Source organism: Antechinus flavipes, chromosome 2, assembly GCF_016432865.1.
Source record: "Antechinus flavipes isolate AdamAnt ecotype Samford, QLD, Australia chromosome 2, AdamAnt_v2, whole genome shotgun sequence".
Lineage (NCBI taxonomy): Eukaryota > Metazoa > Chordata > Mammalia > Dasyuromorphia > Dasyuridae > Antechinus > Antechinus flavipes.
The window spans coordinates 616,836,688-616,858,990 of record NC_067399.1 but is presented as its reverse complement, the minus strand read 5'-3'; the positions used below and the strand labels follow the sequence as shown (position 1 = coordinate 616,858,990).

The following is a 22,303-nucleotide window of genomic DNA, read 5'->3' as shown; positions in this document are numbered from 1 at the left end:
CTATGCTTTGGTCCACATTCAGCCTCTAGTTCTCTCTCTGGACGTTGGATGACTCTTTCCATCACAAGTCTATTAGAATTGCCTTGAATCACCTCATTGTTGAAAAGAGCCAAGTCCATCACAATTGATCATCACACAATCTTGTTGCTGTGTACAGGGTTCTCTTGGTTCTGCTTACTTCACTCAGCATCAGTTCACCGTCAGTCTCTGCAGGCCCTTCTGAAATCAGCCTGCTCATCATTTCTCGTGGAACAATAATATTCCATAACTTATCCAGTCATCCTCCACCTAACAGGCACCCTCTCAGTTTCCAGTTTCGTGCTACTACAAAAAGGGCTGCTATAAACATTTTTGCACGTACGGGTCCTTTTCCCTTTTTTATTATCTCAAAGAGTAGTTTTAAAAGTCCTGAGCTATTTTAATACTACTCACTGGAGCTGTAGGGTAAAGAACAGGGCAAATTCCCGCGCACCCCCTTCCACTCCCCCACTTTTCAGGAGTCAAAGGGTTATGAGCAGCTCCAAAAGCCTGTTTACTCGGCAGTTAATCAATGAACCAGAATCAGTGAAACCTTCCAAGTTAAGGGAAATATCTCTAAAACATTTCCCGGGTATCTGGAGGGGGAGGAGATAAAGTCAGGTCACTCCCAGCTATCAATCATCCCAAACCTGGAGTGGGGGGGAGGGATTAAAAGGCGGACCTCAATTCCCCTCCTGCCTTCAGTAGCTGGATCTTTCTCCACGAGAAGCTACGCAAAGCTGACGGGAAGGGGAGCCGGGACTGGAGGAGAAGAGGGTGTCTCTGAAGAATGAGGCCCAGGAAAATGTCTGAAGTGCTCTCAGTCCTTTTCCGGCTCCTGCTGCTTTTAGGTGGGGTGGCTTCTGTGACTTTCCAGCATCATCGCTATGATGATCTCATACGGACCTTATACAAGGTACATAACGAGTGTCCCCACATCACTCGAGTTTACAGCATCGGCCACAGCGTCAAGGGAAGACATCTCTATGCCCTGGAATTCAGTGACTTCCCAGGAATGCACGAGCTGTGTGAGTACTGAACCTTCATTGTACATGGTACCCGTTGGGGGAGTTGGCTGCTGGGATTTCAGGGGCAGGAGCTTTGCCCAGAATAATACCTCTCCCACACATCCCTAGGAGCTGACATTCACCCAGGTACTCCACCCAGGCTCATAATCTAGACCTTTCCTTCCATACTAGTGCTCATCAAAATCTCCCTGTTCTACTTTTTATTTTCCAGGGGCCTAGCTAATCTTAATCTGGTCCAGTTTCCCTGGCTTTGCTTAAAAACTTTAGCTGCACTCGGTCGTCTTGATGGAAATAGTGATGGTGCCAGGTTAGGGGGAAAGGGTATGAGGAAGAAAAACAATTCTTTTAGATTGCCAAAGAAAATTCCTTCCCTGTAAATTTGAAAACAAGTTCTTTTCTCTGTTCTGCTGAACAAGCAACCTTCAGTCACCCTGAGGTCAAGAAATGATCTAGAAGGTAGGACTAAGGAGCAAAGCCACCAGTATGCTAGAGTATGGGAGCAGAGGCTGGTGGAAATTGGATGACTGCTTCCTACTCGAGGGGACCCCTTCTTCAAGCCATGTCTAAGAATGACTTGTACACAGTCATTGAACAGAAAGAGGTTTCTAGGGATCATTAGTCTAGTCCCCTGATTTTAGGCATGTTGTAGATGCATAATAGGAATAGTCCCATTTCTTTGTGGGACGACTAGGGTGGAGATGGAGGTCACTAGTGTAGGGGAAATGGACCAGCCAAGGAGTGGAAAATAAGCCAAGTAAGAAGTGGGAGAAAAGAATAAGATTGAAGAAAAAGGGAGGGAAAGAAGGAAAGGAATAAGGAAGAGATGGAAGGTGGGGAAAAGGGGAGAAGAAAAGGGGAAGAAAAGGAATGTGCTTATGTTTCAAGCACAGAAACGGGAAGATTTTTTTATCTGACTAGGAAGTGCTTATGTTTTGCAGATATTTGACTTTAGAATCTTAAAAAGTACCAGTTCAGGGGCAGTTATGTAATGTTGTGGGTAGTGCTTCACCTCTGGATGTCTGGAGGAACCAAGTTCAGATGCGTCCTTGGACACTAAGTTGTGTGTCCCTAGGCAAGTCACCAGCCCATTTGCTGAAAAACAAAAACAAAATCAAAACAGCACCCTTTCCGTGTGTGCCCCTCTGAGGCACATTCTTTAACCCTCATTGACTGCTTGGCATAAAATTCAAGTCATGGATGCATAGAGGATAAAGTGCAAGGAAAGGGAAAGCAAAGGAGAGAAGAAAAGATTTTTTATATCTGACTAGGAAGTTATGTTTTGTGGATACTGACTTTAGACCTTTAAAAATAGATACCTGAAAGATAACCTTCCAATTCTGAGATGCTTTGATTTGGAATTGTCTAATTCAGTGAGCCAATCCATTTTGGAAACTTCTTAGCATATGGTTAGAAGCATGCTTGACTTTCCTAAGCCTCATTTTTCTCAGAGAAAATCTTTTCAATATTATCTAAGATTCGGAAGCATTTAATCCAACTCCCATTGGCTCTGCTGAGTCAGGAAGGTGCCCAGAGCATGGCAGTGTATCTCCCCAATAGGGTTCAAAGAGAAAGTAGGAGAAATCAGTTTAAACCCTAGATCTCTTCCCACCTTCATTCTTCTGTGTTGGGTGCCCCATTTCCATTAGCTAATTAAAATCAATTAGCATTTACAAAGAGATAATTACCCAAGAATCTAGATCTAGAACTGAAGTACAAGCATCCCTTCCTCTCCCTGCTCTGCCTCAATCAAATCCTGGTATGGATTCCAGCTCCTGGACTTTATTGTGCCTGCTAGATCTGACTTTTTGATCATAGCCATTTCCTTGAACTTAGAAGTCTTGGGATGGGGTTGGGGGTAGGGGATAAAGGCCTGAGGCTTGTTTCTCCACTTGGAGGCTTAATGGAATTTCTCTATGGAACATTACCCTGGAAGAAAGTGCAGAACAGTGAGTGGATAGGAAACTGTCAGAATACTTGAGCTTTCTCTGAATCAGGGAGCAAAGCAGTTTCATTACTTGCCCCTGTCTCTTTTATGTGAGCTGGCCACTAAGAGTGAGTCTCTTTTGGACATTCATTTATTACACATTCATTCAACTTTCACATCTATGCTAATTATTTGCAAATCTATATCTCTCTATATATCTATAAATATATACAACTTAGCCATATATTGGTTTTGTATATATTTGTATATATAAGGACCTTTTTACTTGGACATCCTGCTATGTCTAACTCAATGTCTAAAATCAAACTCATCTTCCCCTTTCTTTCCCACAAAATAATTTGCCAGTTTATTTAGCAATAACATTGTTATCCTAATCCCTTAGGATTGAAACATCTGCTCTATTTTCAATATCCCTTACTCTTCCATCTATTAACTTGAATTCAACCTTCATTACTCCAGGACACCTGTCAGTTCCTCTTCATTCCTGTTGCTATCCACCCTACTCCAAACCCCATTGTGTTATTTGATGTGGTTTGAGCACCAGCATCATGGGTGATACAGTTGATGTAGACACCACATGATGGTAGGCACCAAAAGTTGGGGTTCAGCCTTGTGAAAAATTCACAGTGACCATTCTCTTTGGCAAAAGGTAGATTTAGTGAGGGAAACATTTGCAGATAAAATCATGGGATACAATAGATACTGGGAATGGTAAATATGAAATAGTGGGAGAGCATCTAAAAGACAAGTGTAACTCGCAACAGTTATCCAACAGAAAGAGAGCACCAGTTGGCAGGCTAAATCCTGAAAGGGACTTAGCACCCAAAAAAAGTTAGTTTAAGGAAGTGAAGTGGCATTGGAAAGCATAGTGAAGTCAGGGGAGATACCATGTGGCACAGGGGAAGGGGAAAGAGCAGAGGTAGAATTCTAGGTAGACTGACCCAGAAGGAAGGCCATGGGATGGCCTATAAGTAGATTTGATAGGGAAAATTTAACTTCAGGGACATGACTGGGATTTCTGACAAGATGAGACTGCTGGAGACCTCTACAGAGGGTGGTTTGACAAAACTTGTGTTTTAGACTGGACTACTTTCCCAGAGGATGGGATCTTGGAGCTAAACTGGTCTCTATCAGAGCCTTTTCCCTGCCTACCCCAGTGATCAATTAAGTTTCTTTATATCCAAAACACCATTCAGGACCTCATCATTATTTTATTCTGGCCACCAGTCCACTATTACCAAAATAGGTTTATAAAAGAATGAGACTTCAGAAGTCATCTTGTCCAACCTCTTCATACATTATGGCTGATTCCTTTCAGCAACCCTTAATTACTTTAATTTCTTGCAATTTGCTGCTAAGCAAGGTGGAGAACTAAGGTGGAGAAAATCTGACTGGGTCTACTACAAATTTGTGGAACACATTTGGGTTCTCACTGCCACTAAGTAATCCTACTGTGCCTTCCTCATCAGTCTGCCTGCAAGCATGCTTATGTCCCCTATTCTCAAAAAACCCATAGTCCTTTACTTTTTGTAGCTAAATTCCTTGAAAAGGCCATCTATGCTAACTGTGTGACTCTGGACCAGTCACTTAACCCCGATTACCTTTTTAAAAAGGCAATCTATGGTTTGTGTCTCCACTTTTTCTATTCTTTTTAATTCCTTTCGATCTGGTTTCTGATTTTAGTTTCCTACTTAAACTGCTCTAACTGTAGGTATCCTTTAGGCTTCTTTCCTATGCTTTTTTGTCTTTTTGAAACTACTTGATGTCCAGTAACCTCAGCTCATTATCTTTTCCCCAAATGCTCTTGCCTTTCCCGCCTTCCCTATTATTGTGCTATCCTCCAGATCCCTCAGGCTCCCAACCTAAGATACATCTTGGACTTACTATCCATTTCTTCCCATCCAATGTGTTCCCAAAGCCTCTCATTTCACCTTTATAACATCGCTTGAATATACCCACTTTTCTCCTCTTGATCCTGCTACCCATTTAGTACAGGTTCTCCTCACTTCCCAGCCAAACTATTGTAATAACCTTCTGGTGGATTGTTCATAGTTTACTTTGTAGATATTTGTTTGTAAACTGTCTCCCTCATCAGATTTCTCTAAGGCAAAGAAAGTAATCATATAGTATAAATTGCATAAAAATGCTGAAAAGTCATGTAATATGGAATTGATCCAATTCTAAAGGAAGTTAATTAGGGAAAGTATATGAAGGAAGTAAGAAGGATAGCCTGAAGCTTAAATTCAGAAGGTAATTGAAATGGTGATTGGGGTGAGGGAGAGGTGGGAAGCAGGTGTCTGAGGGTTGAGCCTTTAAATAGGACATGGAGAAAAGGGGAAAGAATTGGAGAGAAGAGGGGCAGAGGAAGAAGCAAACTAGCTAGGGCTTCATCACTGAAACTAATTTGGGAGGGTAGAATTTAAAGATGTGATTGGCTAATAGAGTCACAGGCATTTGAGAAATCAAAGAAGAATAAGAACTGAGAATAGTCTAGTTCGTTGGACTAAGAGAAGATGAAGGGATCTTGTTCTGTGTCCTGGAAGCAGTATTTACAATATCATCAGACCAAATGACTAATCCAAGCTTACAAAAGTATAGAGAGAAATAAGTCACTTCTGATAGAGAACTGAGTCAAATTTATAAAAATACAAGTCATTCCCCAGTTGCTAAATGGCCAAAGAATATGAACAGGCAGTTTTCAGGTGAAAAAATCAAAGCTATCCTCATGAAAAAATGCTCTAAATCATTTTTGATTAGAGAAATTCAAATTTAAAATTTTACATATATCAAATTGGCTAAGATGATAGGAAAAGATAATGACAAATGTTGGAGGGAAAAAACAGGGACACTAATGAATTGTTAGTAAAGTTGTGAAGTGATTCAACCATTCTGCATAAGAATTTGGAATTATATACCTAATGGGTTATAAAACTGATCCAGTCTGTATCCCAAAGAGATAAAAGAAAAAAAAAAAGACATTTTAATACAAAAATATTTGTTACAATTTTTTCTTCCTCCTTCCCCATCTACTCCTTCCCCTAGATAGGAAGTTGTCCATTATATATTAAACATGTGCAATTCTAAACACAATTTCCACATTTTTGCTGCACAAAAAAAAAAAAAAAATCAGATCAATAGGGAAAAACGTGAAAGAAAAACAAGCAAGTAAACAACACTAAAAAGTGAAAATACTATGTGTGTTGTGATCCACATTTCAGTCCCCATAGCCCTCTTTCTAGCAGATGGCTTACTCCATCATAAGTCTATTGGAATTGGCCTGAATCACCTCATTATTGAAAAGAGCCAAGTGAGGGAGAGAATTTGGAATTTCTTTTTTTTTTAAATAAAATTATATATCATATTTTTATTTTCAAGACATGCATAGATAATTTTCAACATTCACCCTTGCAAAACCTTGTTCCAAGTTTTTTTTTTTTTTTTTCCTGTCCCTTCTTCCCACTCCCTCCCCTAGATGGCAAGTAATCCAATATATGTGAGGAAGAGAATTTGGAAATTTTGGAAAAAATAATGTAAAAAGAAATTTTTAAAAATGTGATGATATTTATAAGAAGCAAAAGAATTAGTAATGAGACCGGAGAAGAATTCCATAGAGAGAAATGAGAAAAGGTTAGGGAAGTCCCAAAGTATTGGGAGATAATCTCAAAATACTTACCTCCAATTTCCTAGCAGTTATCTAGTCAATTTCCCTACATTTCTCACCATCCACCAAAGAACTGTATTTCTGGAAGGAGAGGGAAAACTCCTCTAGTTCCTAGAAAGACATAATTGAGACCATTTTGCTCAGGCATTTCTCTGTGATCCCCTTCCCCCCTTTCCTCTTCTGCCTCTAGGATGTTAACTTCCTTCAAATACATATATATAATATATATATATATGTATATATATATACATATATATATATACATACATATATATATATGTGTGTATATATATATATATATATACATATATATATATATATATATATATATATATATATATATATATATATATATATATATATATATAAAATCCGATTTGGTAGGCAAGCTCCTTGAAAGCAAAAACTGGATTAGTTTTTGTCTATATTCCCAGTGAACTACTTAATCCTTATTTGTTGAATGAATGAACTAAGAAAATGAAGTTAATAGTATCCATTTGTAATTATGCCATGGGACTCAACTCCTTTCATGCCAAGGTCTTCCACCTGAATAAAAAGGAATTTGATCCACTTGATAATAATAGTAATAATAATTGCTTTCAGTTATGTAGCATCTCCTGGTTTGCAAAAAGTTTTCTTCACAATGACCTTGTGAAGCAAGTAGCCCAAGCTGAAAAAAGCATGTTCAAAGATTTTAGATCCCACAGTAGGTGGTCTAGAGATGATAAAAACCAAAGCTATATGACTTCAAGTCCTGGGCTATTTCTACTGCTCATCTCTTGTCTCTTTAAGGCAAATCTCAAATTGCAAAACAGTTTCCAAGCTACTTGAGAAGTAGAAGTTTCCTCGATGGGAGTTGCCTAAACTAATAAGTCACCTGCTTCTTTAATCGATTAGTAAGATTTTATTACATAACTACTGTAGGTCAGGCACTTTGCTAACAGGTATAGATATAAAAAAAAAGCAAAACACAGTTCCTGCCCTTAAGGAGCTCCCAACCTAATAAGACAAACCAAAAACTCTAGATACTATTGGGATTACTTGAAAGTAATCCCAATCTAATAGGAGAGACAAACAAAAGATGTACACATAAGCTATATACAGGATAAATAGGAAATAATTAAGAGAAGGAAGGCACTGTAAATAAATGGGATTGGGAAAAATTTCCCATAGGAGATAGAATGTTTGGCCAGGAGATAGAAATGAGAGGTCAGAGCATTCTAGATATGGAAGACAGCCAGTAAAAATGCCCTAAGCCCAGAGATAGAGTGCTTTGTTCATAAGACAGCAAGGAAAACTCTTTAATGTGGAGAGGTGGGGAGGGGGGAAGGGAGGTAAAGAATGAAGAGGTTTGTGGGGAGGGCTAGGTTATGAAGGGCTGTGAATGTAAAGTAGGATCTTTCATTTTAATATACTTTGGGATCCTAACAACAGTTTTAGAGGAACTTAGTTCAATAAATAAGAGTACCTGGCCTAGATTATTATTTTTTTTTATTAAACTTTTTATTTTCAAAACCTATGCAAGGATAATATCATTGACCCTTGCAAAATCTTGTGTTCCAGATTTTCTCTTCCTTCCCCCTATTCCCTCCCATGGATGGCAAGTAATCCAATATATGTTATATGTGTTAAAAGATATGTTAAATCTGATATATATAAACATATTTATACAATTATCTTTTTTTTTTCTTTTTTGCTGAGGCAATTGGGATTAAGTGATTTGCCCAGGATCACACAGTCTAGAAAGTATTAAGTGTCTGAGGGCAGATTTGAACTCAGGTCCTCCTGACTTCAGGGCTGGTGCTCTATTCACCACAATAACTAGCTGCCCCTATATAATTATCTTGCTGCACAAGAAAAATTAGATCAAAAAGGGGGGAAAATGAGAAAGAAAACAAAATGCAAGGGAACAACAATAAAAAGAGTTAAAATGCTATGTTGTGATTCACACTCAGTTCCCACAATTCTCTCTCTGGATGTAGATTAGCCTGGATTCTTGAGTTCAAATCTGGTTGTAATATTTACTGGATGTATGATCCTGGACAAGTCACTTCACCCTGTTTACCTTGATTTTTTCATCTGTAAAATGATCTGCAGAAGGAAATAGCAAACCAGTGTCTTTGCCAAGAAAACTCCAAATGAAGTTATAGAGTCAAATGTAACTTAAGATACTCAGATTTTTGGTTTTTTCTAACATAAAGCTTTATTTAAATATCATTTTGTTTTATACTTCAAAATTTTTTGGGGGGTGTGTGATGGGGTCCAGAAATATAGTCTGTAGTTAACTTGGCAAGCTGTCTTCCATACTCATGTCAGGAAAGCAATTTTTAGCTGACCTTCCTAACTTCTATTCTCTTTCCTATTGATCTGGCCTTCATATTAATGCTTATGTAATCTTTATAATTCTTTGCTCTGGTTACGATACTTCACTATGACCTTAAGCTCCTCAGTCTTCACTGAAGAAAAGGCAAACTCCTTAGTCAAGCATTCAAAACTTTTCACAAACTGGTTCCAAGCAGTTTTCCAAACTTATTCTTCATATATTCTATATTCTACTCAGACTTATCATATCCCAGCTCCTGTTTTCTCTTCTATCTTGCCACTGTGCATGCTCTATATCTTGGACTTCTTGCACTTCTGCCACTGCTCTTCAAGGCAATGAATTAGAAGCGTATAATCATTGAAATGAAGAAAATTCCTCTGCTTATATATTCTTTTACCAAGGTGAGCCAGATCAACCTTATTGAGATACTGGGAAGCACTTTGTTTTCCAGAGCTAAGACCCAGCAAGTAAACTGCCCTGTGTTTGAGATAATAGCAGTTGTATTGCTACTCTCTGAGCTCAGAGAAGCCCCTTCTGCATCTGTGTTCTGGTCATGAAGCCTGCTATGAATCAAACTTGTTACTCCTCATTGTCAAGGCCATAGTTCACTAAATAGCCATTAGTATAAGTATTAAGATCTGCTCATACTCCAGAAACACCAAAGAGGACTTGGAAGGTCAGCAGAAAAGATCTGTAGCAGTAAGGTAGGAATCCAACATGCAGTCCTGATACAGGCAGGACCAGCCCAAACACCCACCCCAGCCCCAGCCCCTGCCCGCCCCATGCCAGTAAAGAAGAAGAGCAAAGAGGCTCTAGGGACCTCTGAACCAGTGCCAGTAGCAGGTTTTTGTTTTTTTCTATCTCATGATTTTTTTCCCCTTTGGTTGGATTTTTCTTGTACAACATGACAACCTATATCAGATTGCTTGATGTCCTGGGCAGGAAGGAAAATTTGAAACAAAGTCTTACAAAAGTGATGTTGAAAACAATCTTTAGCTGTATTTTTAAGAAATAAAGTACTTATTGAAAGTTTAAAAAAATAAAAGTGGGATTGGAAATGGAAGCAGGACAGCATTTAGTCTTTGGACTTACTAGTACCAGTAGGAAAGGACTAAGTGCTACTGGAGAATTCTTCAGTGTCCAACACTATGCGCCTTCACCCCTCCAAATCTGGTGAGACCTTTGCCTTTGCTTCTATAGAGCTAATGCTCTCATCTTGGATGAGCTCACTGTTCTTTGTGATAAAAACTCCAGGGCCTTCTGGGGATCCCATTCATCTCAAATTACTGTTAAGAATATCCTTTTTTAAAGTGAATAACTCTATTAATTGGTCTCTCTTTATGGCTCTTGTTTCTTAAACTATACACTGTAACTATTTCTCTACCTATTGATTATAATTGTATGCTTTGTTCTTTGTGTGTATGTCTTGTCATTTCTGTTTCTGTCTTTGTAAAATGTCTGTGTCATGTTTGTGTTGTTTGCAGATTCTGTTACCTTGAAAGATTTAAAATGCAGTCAGAAAAACTTCTAAGGGCTGTAACCAAAGAGTTTAGAACAATGGGAAAGCAATTGTCCCAGTAAGCAGCAATAACTCCCACTTTAGGGTTTCTGGGAAAGATTATAAAAAAAGGAAAAGCTGCAAGATATTTATTCCCTGTCATTTCAGCTTTGTATAACTTGGATAAAAAATAAAGTAATGAGATCAGATGGAGGGTCTAAAATTGTTGTTGAAATTTGACATGAGAGGTTCCAGCAAGCAGAGTTTCTCCTGACTTTTTGGGGGGAAAAGAAAGTAGCCAAGCCACAGATTCCCTGGCATTAAACACAAGGGTTAAATGGCTCTTTTTTTCCCCAAAGGAATACGTGGGGTATTTCACTGGACTCCAGGTTGTGTTGGATGACCATTTATAAGAGATAATGTGGAGAACATTCTTGGCTAGGTTTGTATTATACCACACAGCAGCCAAGGCCCTTTCTGAATTCTTACGTGACACATCACAATGAGGAAGAAGGAAGAGAAGGAAGCAAAAAAAGGAGGAGGAGAAGGAAGAAGGAAAAATGAAGAAGTAAGAATGAGCTAACATTTAGATGATTCTTACTATGTGCCAGTTTTTAACAATGAGATGAACCAGATCAGTTCCAATAGAGCAGTAATGAATTGAACCAGCTACACCCAGAGAAAGAACTCTGGATAAGTTTTTAACAAATATTATCCCATTTTATCCTCACAACAACCCTGGTAGGTAGATACTGAGGAAAATTAATATTATACTATATTATTTGATATATTACATTTGGGAAATAGTGTCAATCAATAATATTCTTAATAATCAATATTATTGATTGATAATATTTCCCAAATTTAATATGACAAATATAATATTTGATCATTAATATTCCATTCTCTCCCCATTTTATCAAAAACCCATCTCTTAGGTTAGCTGAAGGAGACCTTTCCTATTCCAAATGTGAGGAATGTGTTAACTATTTTTTTTTAATAGCTTTTTATTTACAAGTTATATGCATGGGTAATTTTATAGCATTAACAATTGCCAAACCTTTTGTTCCAATTTTTCCCCTCCTTCCCTCCATCCCCTCCCCCAGATGGCAAGTTGACCAATACATGTTAAATGTGTTAAAGTATAAATTAAATACAATATTAATATACATGTCCAAACAGTTATTTTGCTGTATAAAAAGAATCGGACTTTGAAATAGTGTCCTATTAGCTTGTGAAGGAAATCAACATGCAGGTGGACAAAAATAGAGGGATTGGGAATTCTATGTAATGGTTCATAGTCATCTCCAGAGTTCTTTCTCTGGGTGTAGCTGGTTCAATTCATTACTGCTCTATTGGAACTGATCTGATTCATCTCATTGCTGAAGATGGCCACTTCCATCAGAATTGATCATCATATAGTGTTGCTGTTGAAATGTATAATGATCTCCTGGTTCTGCTCACTTCACTCAGCATCAGTTCATGTAAGTCTCTCCAGGCCTTTCTGAAATCATCCTGTTGATCATTTCTTACTGAATAATAATATTCCATAATATTAATATACCACAATTTATTCAGCCATTCTCCAGTTTGATGGGCATCTACTCAGTTTCCAGTTCCTTACCACTACAAACAGGGCTGCCACAAACATTTTGGCTCATACAGGTCCCGTTCCCTTCTTTAAGATCTCTTTGGGGTATAAGCTCAATAGAAATACTGCTGGATCAAAGGGTATGCACAGTTTGATAACTTTTTGAGCATAGTTCCAAATTGCTCTCCAGAATGGCTAGATGTATTTGATTGTATTAACTCTTGTCTGCCCCTCCACCCAAGGTGTCTGGAACCTTGACTTTGTTTACAGATAAACAAAGTACCAGCCTGAGCTTGGGTCTCTCCCCAGGGGATGGCACCTGTTCTTGGAAGTAAAGTTAGGGGTGACTTGGTCTGCAAGGGGAAGGCTAACCTGGAGATCCTAATTAAGGTAGTTTTGCTTTGTAGTCAAGGTTACTACAGGCGATTAACGCTCCCAAAGCAAGTAGCATTCCTTCATTGTCAGGGAGGGGTGTAATCATCCACATCTGAAGGCCAATCCACCTACCAATCCTGATCGTCTTGCCTTTGTCAGGGAAGGTTCAGATGTACTGTCAGGTCAATCAGAAGAAATACACTCAGGTTTAAAAAGATCCTGTGGGTTCTTTCTTGGAGTCTTGTGAGTGACAGCCACACACATGAGAGACAAACAAACACATACATACACAAGAGAGAGGAGAAGGAGGAGAGGGGAGGGGAGACAGCCCCAGTTTCTTGTTTGCTGCTAGCCTAACTGGTATATGCCAAGCTGTTATTAAAATGAAATCTTACTCTAAGAAAACTGTCTCAGTAGTTTTTTAACTCCCTTCAGTACTATTAGAGGAAACTGAGGCAATCTTGCCTGAGTCACACAATTAGTATCTTGAGGCTGGATTTGAACCAGTCTGCTGGCTCTAGATTCAGAATTTTACTCATTGCTCCACCAAGCTACCAAAGGTGTTAGGACTTGGTCTCAAGAAGACTGGAAATCAACTCTTACCTCAGCTATTTCATAGCTTTGTGACTCTGAACAAGTCATTTAATTATTCTTAGCCTCAATTTCTTTTACAATTTCTGTAAAATGGCTGAAATCTATGAAAAAGTGCAAAGGACAAATGGAAAGCCAGAACCAAATTTTGAGGGATAACTATGGTTGGTAGCAAGATGCAGATGATGACCCATAAAAGGAACTGAGAAGGCTTCTCTTCAGATGAGGGAGGAGAGAAGTATCACAGAAACCAAGGGCAGATTAATTATGAGGAGGGAGTGGTTCACAGTGTCATGTTTCAGAAAGGTCAGAAAAGATAAGAGAGCCTAGAACTTGGGATGGGGGGAGGGAATGATTTCCAATGGGTTTGTTAGAAGCCAAACTACAAGACTTTAAAATGTGATTGGGTGGTAATGAGGGAGAAGCAGTCAATGCAGAAGATGATCTTAGGAGCAGATGAGTATGGAAAGGAAAAAGAGGTTACTTTGAGGAACTGATAGAATAAAAATAAAAGCCAGAAAGGTATAAGGTTGGGAAAACCACTGTGTTTGTAGGCAATAGACTGATGGTTAGGAAATGATTGAGGTAAGCTCCTGGAGCAGATCAGAGGGGATGAGAGCAAGAACAGAAGAAGAGGGGGATGGCCTTTAGCAAGGAAAGGAGAAAAGAATAGACTGGCTGATAAAATTTTAAAAGTTTTTAAAAGTGAAGAACCTTAATTTTTTTCAGGAAAGTAGGAACAAAGTCTTTTCTAGGGGTAAGGACAGAGACAGAACTAATTTCTGGGGTTCTTGAAAAGAAGCTGATTCCATTATTTGGGGAAGCTTAAAAAATAAAAGCATTTGTGAAAAAGCACTGAAGATCAGTTTTAAGTAGTGGTAATTTTGTGATGGGCTCAGTCTGGCAATTACTTTCTTCTGTTCAGCTTTTCATATCCCAGATGTAGGAGCAAAGAAGATAGTTGGTAGGTGTTGCACAGGGACCAATAACAGGAGGGAGAAGGGGATAAAGGATTTAAGGAAAAAGGTAGAGAATAGCCATGTGAATGAACTGTTCAACTTTAAGGTCAAGACATCCAAGGGAAGAAAGTAGAGCCACAAGCTGGGTGATGGATTAAAGTAGGAATGTCAAACATGTGATTTGCAATGCTCATGAGTATTGACCCAATATAACAAAGTAAAGATACAGTAGAACATAAATAATGTTAATATATGGTTTGGTTTTCTACATCAACATATGGCCAATGTGGAGTCTAATGTCTGGTTTGTCATTATCTATTTCTATTTGAATTTGATCCCCTGAAGTAAAGAACCCTGAATTGTAAAATCACAGTTACAGGAAGAGCTAGACTTATTTGGTGCTGTTGTTTATTCAGCTGGGATCTGTGTGCACTTTTTAATGGGCTAGATGGCATACTAGGCAGAACTGTGGGCCTGCATTCAAGAACACCTAAATTCACAGCATTCTTAGGCATTTACTATTTGTGTAACTTTGGGAAAGTTATTTACTTTAATTTCCTCATCTAAGAAAAAATGAACTGGATAAGAAAGTGGCAAACCACTCTAGTGTCTTTGCTAAGAAAACCCTAAATAGGGTAATATAGAATCTGATACAGATGAAACAATGAAATGTTCTTTTATATTTCTTCATATTATCTACTTGAGATTGTAATCTCCAGTAAAGCAGAAATTATGTGTTTCCTTAATTTTTAAAACTCCTAACATATCAATGAACCCCTGTGCAAGCAATTTATAAAAACTGGTTCTTTCTCTCTATTGGTAATGACAGTCCCTACTCAAAACCAAGAGAAAGAAATCATTATCTCTACCATCATGGGTTCAGAATTGCTTAGGTATTCAAAGCAGGTTCTTTTCAACAAAACAAAAAAACCTAGAAACTTAAAAGCCAAAGTCCTGATGACGAGGCTCTACCAATCAGTAAAACAGCCTTAGTTTAGGTCTGGCTTTCCTGTTGTTTGTTGTTTCTGTAGTTAAAGATTACTTTGTTCTCCTATGTAGGCAGATAGCTTTGTGGTCAGTGTTATGTTCGCTCAGTGGTGTGATTTGCTGGAGGATAAAGCCACCAGCCAGTGAAGAGAAGAGTTTTAAGGGGATGGAGGAAAGAGAGAAAAAAGAAATATACAAGGAGAGCCTGTTGCTGCTGATACCATCTCTAGTTTTTCTCTTGCTGACAACAGTTTCTAGCTATCTGACTATATCAGGTCAGCTCCAGTTTTTGGCATTGATACAGTATGAGTTTCGGAAATGAAGAAAGAAGAAATTACAAGGTGTGTCCAGATCTGCTCAGAGCAACATGCCACCTGAGTTGTATTCCAGCTCTTCATACTTATGATCAGAAGGAAACTTAAAGACTATTTATTTATCATCACCACCCCATTTTCCCCATGAGAAAATTGAGACCTCAAGTTAAATGACTTGGTCATGTTAATAGAATCACAGCATCCTTTTGAGCTGAAAGGGATCAAATATCATCTGATATAATCTCCTTATTTTTATAGGTAAGGAAGTTGAAGCCCCGACATTTGAAATAATTTATTTATCCAAAGTCACTCAGATGGTAAATCTGGCAGACCTGGGATTTCGATCTGAAATCCTCTGCATTCAAAGACAGTATTCCTTGTACTATTCTACCTGTTAGAAAATTAAGAAGAAGAAAAAAACCAAACTATTTTTTTATAAAGTGGGTGTTTATCCAGGGAGATAGATCCTGTGTCAACTCAATTGCTTTACTTCTTTTTCTAGCTTTAAGAGTAAAATAGTTTTATTACAATTACAGTGGAGCCAGAATTTAAATATGTTGCAAACATGCATGGGAATGAAGTGCTAGGGAGAGAGCTGCTGCTCCAGCTTTGCGAGTTCCTGTGTGAAGAGTACCGCCAGAGGAATGAACGTATCATCCGACTGATCCACAACACAAGAATTCACATCCTGCCTTCCATGAATCCAGATGGTTATGAAGTAGCTGCAGCCCAGGTACTGCATCTTGATCATGCATTAATTTAAATGGTGCCTATTGCTTTTTAAAGGTTTTTTCCCCCTTAAATTCTACAGTGATTTTTGTTTGCTTGTTTACAAATGCTATTTCATTTTTATCTTCACAATGACCTTGAGGGAGGGGTTGGATAAGTCATTTAACTGGAGTCACCCAGGTGGGAGTGGGGCTTTAAATTCATGTATTCTTAGCTCTAAGCCCCATGCTCTATCCACTACACCACATTTCCCATTTTTAACTGTACAAATAAAAAGTTATAATTATTAAAAAAAAATTTTAACTAGTACAGCACAACTCTCAGACTTAGTGGATTCAGATACTCATTACCAATCCTCATTCCATGCTCACATACATGCTACTAGATTATAAATTCCTTAAGGGTAGGGACTCTCTTCCTTCTTTTTTTTTTTTTTTTTAATATCCCCAGTACCTGGCATGTAGTAAGTGCTACAGGAATAAATGATTATTGATTAATAGGGATCTAAAACAGCAAAAAGCTACAGCACTTTGGTCAAAAGATCATAGATTCAGAACTTAAAAAAAAAAAACGAGTCCCAACACTTATTTTACAGAGGGAAAGAAAGTGATTTGGCCCAAGGTTTCACAGGGAGTAAGTAGCAGATCTGGGATTCCATTTCAGATCTTCTGATGCTAAATGCAGAAATTTCCACTGTACCAAATCTTTGAACTTGGATGAAAGTTTAAAAAAAAAAAAAAGCAATAACAGATCCTATGGTTAGGACAGGTTAGATCATTTTAGATTATTTGACTGAAACTAGTAAGATAATAATAGTCTTGCCCTTGGGTAAAAAAAAAAAACTACAAACAGATGGCAGAGACATGTGTGTATATGAATGTGTGTGTGTGTATCAGTTCTGAAGAGGATTTGCGAAGGGAGGGCTATATTGCAAGTTCAATATACCACTTTCCTCTCATCACACACACAAAAAACTATTGCACTCTTGGGTGGGTTAGGAGGTGAATCATCTCCAGGAACAAAATGATGCCGATTCTACTGTACTCTGTCCTTATAGACATCCTTTGGAGTATTATATTAGCTCTGGGTACTATGATTTAAGGACACAGATAAGCTAGAAAGTGTCCAAAAGGGGTCAGCCAAGGATGGTGGAAGATCTTGAGTTCAAGATACATGAATATTGCTGAGGCAACTTGAAGGCTGTCTTCAAGTATGTGCAGGGCTGTCATTTAGAGGAGAGGGATTGGACATGGTCTGTTTGGCACCAGAGGATAGAATCAAGAAGAATGGATAGAAGTAGCAAAGAAGCCAATTTAGGCGTGATTGTCTGAAAAACCCTTCCTAACAATTAGAGTTGTCCAAAAGTGGGATGAGTTTGCCTTTGAGGTGTTAACTTCTTCCTTTGTGGAATAATGGACACTCCACTAAATGTATTTTAATACATTCATGTACAAATTGAACTACAAAGCTCTTGCGGTTCCTTCCAAATGTCAGATTTGTGATTTTCAATTCAAAGTCCTTTTTCATTACAAATAATAGTGCAATTATCTCTTCCACATTTAGACTTTCCCTATCACAGTTTTGATGCATTGCTGGTCAACATAAGAAATTTTTTTTTAAATTTTATTTTATTTAATAATAACTTTGTATTGACAGAATCCATGCCAGGGTAATTTTTTTTACATTATCCCTTGTACTCCGCTTATGTTTTGATTTTTTTCCCCTCCCTCTCTCCACCCCTCCCCCCAAGATGGCAAGCAGTCCTATATACAACATAAGAAATTAAATGAGAATTCTTGGGTAGTTTTGCAGAAAAAGCAGAGAACACATGCCAGAAATGCACAAAATATATGCATAGTATTATTTTTATATTTTATTTTATCTTTTAATATCATAATAATTCAGACTTATTATATGAAAGGAGGACCAAAAAAATTTATGCAGATTTTCCAGGTCATAGGGATGCTGTACTCATAATTCCCATAATATAAAAGGAATAATTGCAATAACTAATATTTATATAGCATGAATTATGAGCCAGGCACAGTTTTAAACACTTTACAATTAATTATCTCAGAAAGCTGTTCCTGCTCCTAAAATGTGTTCATTTTAAGACTTCTTTTGCTTTCAGATTGTTCCTGTGTTTTAGTGACTAAACCAGTGTATTGATCATAGGTTTTTCTTAAAATCATACAAATAATAGAAAATTAGAGCTGGGAGGAAACTTAAATTTCTTCTACTTCAGTGTTCTCATTTTATAGATTTAAAATAAACAACACTTAAAATGAGAAATAACTTGCCTGAAGCTTCTGTACAACAGAAATGGATGGATTTCTGTGATGAAATAAAAGTTCATAATATTCAAATATAGTATAATATTTTCATGAGTTTTTAATCAAGCCAGAGTTGATTATGACATTGGTTTAAATTAAAGCCATTCCTGAATAGGCCTTAGCCTAAAAATGAGGTCTCTTTAAAAGAGGAAAGAAAATACTTTAAAAAAATTTAACAGTAGCCTGCATCCAGTTTTTTAATATAAGGTAAATTTGGGATGTGTATGAGAGGAAAACAGCCTGTATTGAGGGTTTGGGGTTGTTTATTGAGCAAAACATTAGCTTTATCAATCAAAACGTATTAATGATGCTCTGGTCAAAGTTCATTTTATAGATTCAATAATGAAAAAGAATGTAATGTGATGGTGATGTTACTACAAAAGTAGTAGATCTCAGAATAAAAATTGTATCTCTGAGAATATACACTATGGATTCAATATATGATCTTAAAAATAGAAAATCAACAAATAGACAACAAATATAAATAATTTAATCACTTATCAAGTTGCTACTTATTCTTTCCTGCAGGGAAAATTAGAAACTTATTTTACATGGAACTCAACTCTAGGGTAGAATAGTTCATTGTACTTTTTTTCTCTTCTTAGGGCTTCTTTTCATGTGCCTGAGGCTGTATTGTCAGTTTTATGACTACAGAATAAGGATTTTTCACCATAGATCTGATCTTTTAGCTCCTCTCTTCTTCCTTCCTTTGCCAGCTCTCCCCTCTTTTTCTCTCCTCTCCCCTCACCACACTCTTGCTGTGGAACCCATTGCCATTGTACAGAACACTGAGTCACTGCAAAGAATAGAATGAAATGAACCCAAAATCTTCCTACAAAGAGCCAGGGGACTACATAGTCAGGCAGATTGTTGCATACATTGCCAGATGAGGTCACAGTATCAGTTGTTTTAACTTAATTGTATTTCTTTGTTACAATGGAAGACTCAATTTTAGAGATGGGATGGTAGAAGAGTATATAACAACATATCCAAAAGGTGACTGGTATAAAAATGAAAGACATCAAAAAACTATTCAAAAAGATATTCAGGATATATTGGAGCCAGGGGACTATGAAATTCAGCCAGTAAACATTCAACCATTTTGTTATTGATTACATCATTTCTCAATTGTGTCCAACTCTTTGGGACAAAGTATCTAGCTAAAGATACTGGAGGCATGTTCCATTTCCTGCTCTAGTTCATTTTACATATGAGGAAACTGAGACAAATCAGGCAAAGTGACTTTCCCAGGGTTATATAGCCAGAACTGAACTAACAATGAGTCTTCCTTTCTCTGTATCTGGCCCTCTATCCACTGTATCATTACCTAGCTGCCCCTCAACATTTTAAGATAACTGAATTTGTAGTCAGAGGACCAACAGTTAATGGAGTTTTTTTTAACTGTTCTTCCTTAAAACTTAATTTCCTCATCTGTAAAATGAAAATATGGGTGATTTCTAAGGTCCTGACCAGCTTTAAATTTTCTGATTCTCTGTTGCTAGTACAAGTTTTTCCCTTATCCAGTATATATGTTTTTAAGAAATGGTGTATAGTCTGATTTTTTTAAAAGTTAAAATGACATTTTAAATGGAGTTTAATATGTGAAAGAGACTGGGTTCAGTTCTTTGGTCACCTGAAAATTGCTTTTGTAGTGTGAATAATGCTCAAATATGCTAATGCCCTGGGTTATCTCCAAATAGGCCTTACCATACTTTCTTCAGTATTAAGAAAAACTGGGTCAATGAATGAATGAATAAGCTGTTCTTTTTTTTTTTTTTTTTTGGTCTACTGTCTCCTATGATACAATAGGCATCCTGGAGGCTCATGGCTGCTAATTCAGAAAATACCTTGTACTTTGTTCAGCATCAGAACAGCTTTTAGTCACTAAATGGGCATTCATGATGTCTATCTTAATGGCCCAAAGTCTCAGCCCCCTCTTTTTTTTTTTTCTGAAGCTAGTCAATCTAATTTGTAACTTCCAGGTAGGCAAACACCTGGATGGCAAAGGGACTTCCCTAGACAGCAAGTAATCTAATATATGTTAAACATGTGCAATTTTTATACACACCTCCACAACTATCATGCTGCACAAGAAAAATCAGATCAAAAAGGAAAAAAATTGAGAAAGAAAAAAAGGAAGCAAACAAAAAGATGAAAATACTATGTTGGGATCCACATTCAGTCCCCCTAGTCTTCTCTCTGGATGCAGATGAACAATCACCTCATTGTTCAAAAGAGCTGCAGCCATCACAGTTGATCATCACATAATCTTATTGCTGCTGTATATAAAGCTCTCTTGGTTCTATTCATTTTACTCAGCATCAATTTATGTAAGCCTCTCCAGATCTCTCTGAAAATATTCTGCTGATCACTTCTTAAAGAACAATAATATTCCATTACATTCATGTACCCTAGCTTATTCAGCCATTCCCCGATTGATGGGCATCCACTTAGTTTACAGTTCCTTGCCACTACAAAAAGGGCTGCCATAAACACTTTTGCACATATGGGAGCTTTTCCATCTTTAATGATTTTTTTGGATTGCAGACCTAGTAGAGACAATGCTGAATCAAAAGGAATGCAGTTTGATACCCCTTTAGGCAGAGTTGCAAATCATTTTCAAGGATAGTTTCATCAGTTCACAACTCCACCAACAACATTTTAGTGTCCCAGTTTTCCCACATCCCCTCTAACATTTATTATTATCCTATGACTAGAAATGGCTTTAATGTTTTCATCAGAAAATTGTTTGTTCGTATCCTTTGACTATCATTTGGAGATAGTTTGTACTATAAATTTGAGTCAAGAAATGAGGCCTTTATCAGAACCTTGGCTGTAAAATTTTTTCCCCAGTTTTCTGCTTCCCTTCTAATCTTGGCCGCATGGGTTTTGTTTATACAACAGCTTTTTAATTTAATGTAATCAAAACTATTCATTTTGCATTTCGTAATGTTCTTTAATTCTTCTTTGGCCCTAAATTCCTTCTCCATAGATCTGAGAGGTAGACTATCTCATGTTTTCCTAATTTGCTTATATGGCATCATCCTTTATGTCTAAATTATAAACCCATTTCAACTTTATCTTTGTATAGGGTGTTATTCTTTTATATTTGATTGGTTTGTAACTAAGTGAAGTAAATTAGGTAGGATTGTCATTTTTATTTTATTGGCTCATTCTACCCATGAATAATTCTCCAATTTTTTGATATGTCTTTATTTGTGATCAATATTTTTGAATAATCAATCAAATACTAATAGAAGGTTACAGAAAAGTGTTGTTGTTGTTCTTTTTTTCCCCAAATGTAAACTTCAATCTGAAAATTCCTTTTCTACCTTCTTTTCCTCTCTAGGGGCCGGACAGCAATGGATATCTTACTGGTCGGAACAATGCCAATGGAATAGACCTAAACCGAAACTTTCCAGATCTTAACACCTACATGTATTACAATGAGAAGAGTGGAGGACTCAACCACCACTTACCTCTTCCAGATAACTGGAGAAGTCAGGTATAGAGAAGAAATGTTTACCTACAAAAATGCTTGGGTGGGTATAAATCACATCTCCCATTTACTTTTATTCCATTTTAATTCAGTAAGTATTAAATAAGCTTTAACTTTTTTTATTTAACTATTTATTTATATATTTATAAATTTATATATTTAACTAAATAAGCTATATTGAAAGGCTTCTAGTGCAAGTCTTTGTTTTATTCCTTTTTTCTCCCTAGTACTTCCATAGTATCCATAGTACTTCCATTTTTTATCCCATAGCCTTCCACACTTGATAATGTATAGGGATAGGAAACAAATCTGTAATTTCCATTAGCAGTGGCAACCCATGAATGAGGGAAGAAACTATTTACCAAGGCAGATTTGCACCTTCTCTGTAATTGTTTAGAGCATGGAAAGGTTATGAATTGCCTAGGATGACATTCAACATGATTAGACTTAGT

The 22,303-nt window shown here is 37.2% G+C and overlaps 1 protein-coding gene across 1 annotated transcript in view; it reads left to right on the top strand.

Moving 5' to 3' along the window:
• Positions 1–735: 735 nt before the first annotated feature.
• Positions 736–22,303, top strand: part of CPN1 (carboxypeptidase N subunit 1) — a 45,733-nt gene continuing 24,165 nt past the window's right edge. Inside the window, exons 1-3 of the mRNA XM_051981855.1 lie at positions 736–1,046; positions 15,827–16,023; positions 21,702–21,857. Coding sequence (XP_051837815.1) covers positions 809–1,046; positions 15,827–16,023; positions 21,702–21,857 — 591 coding nt within the window. The 5' untranslated portion in view covers positions 736–808. The remainder of the gene's footprint in view (positions 1,047–15,826; positions 16,024–21,701; positions 21,858–22,303) is intronic.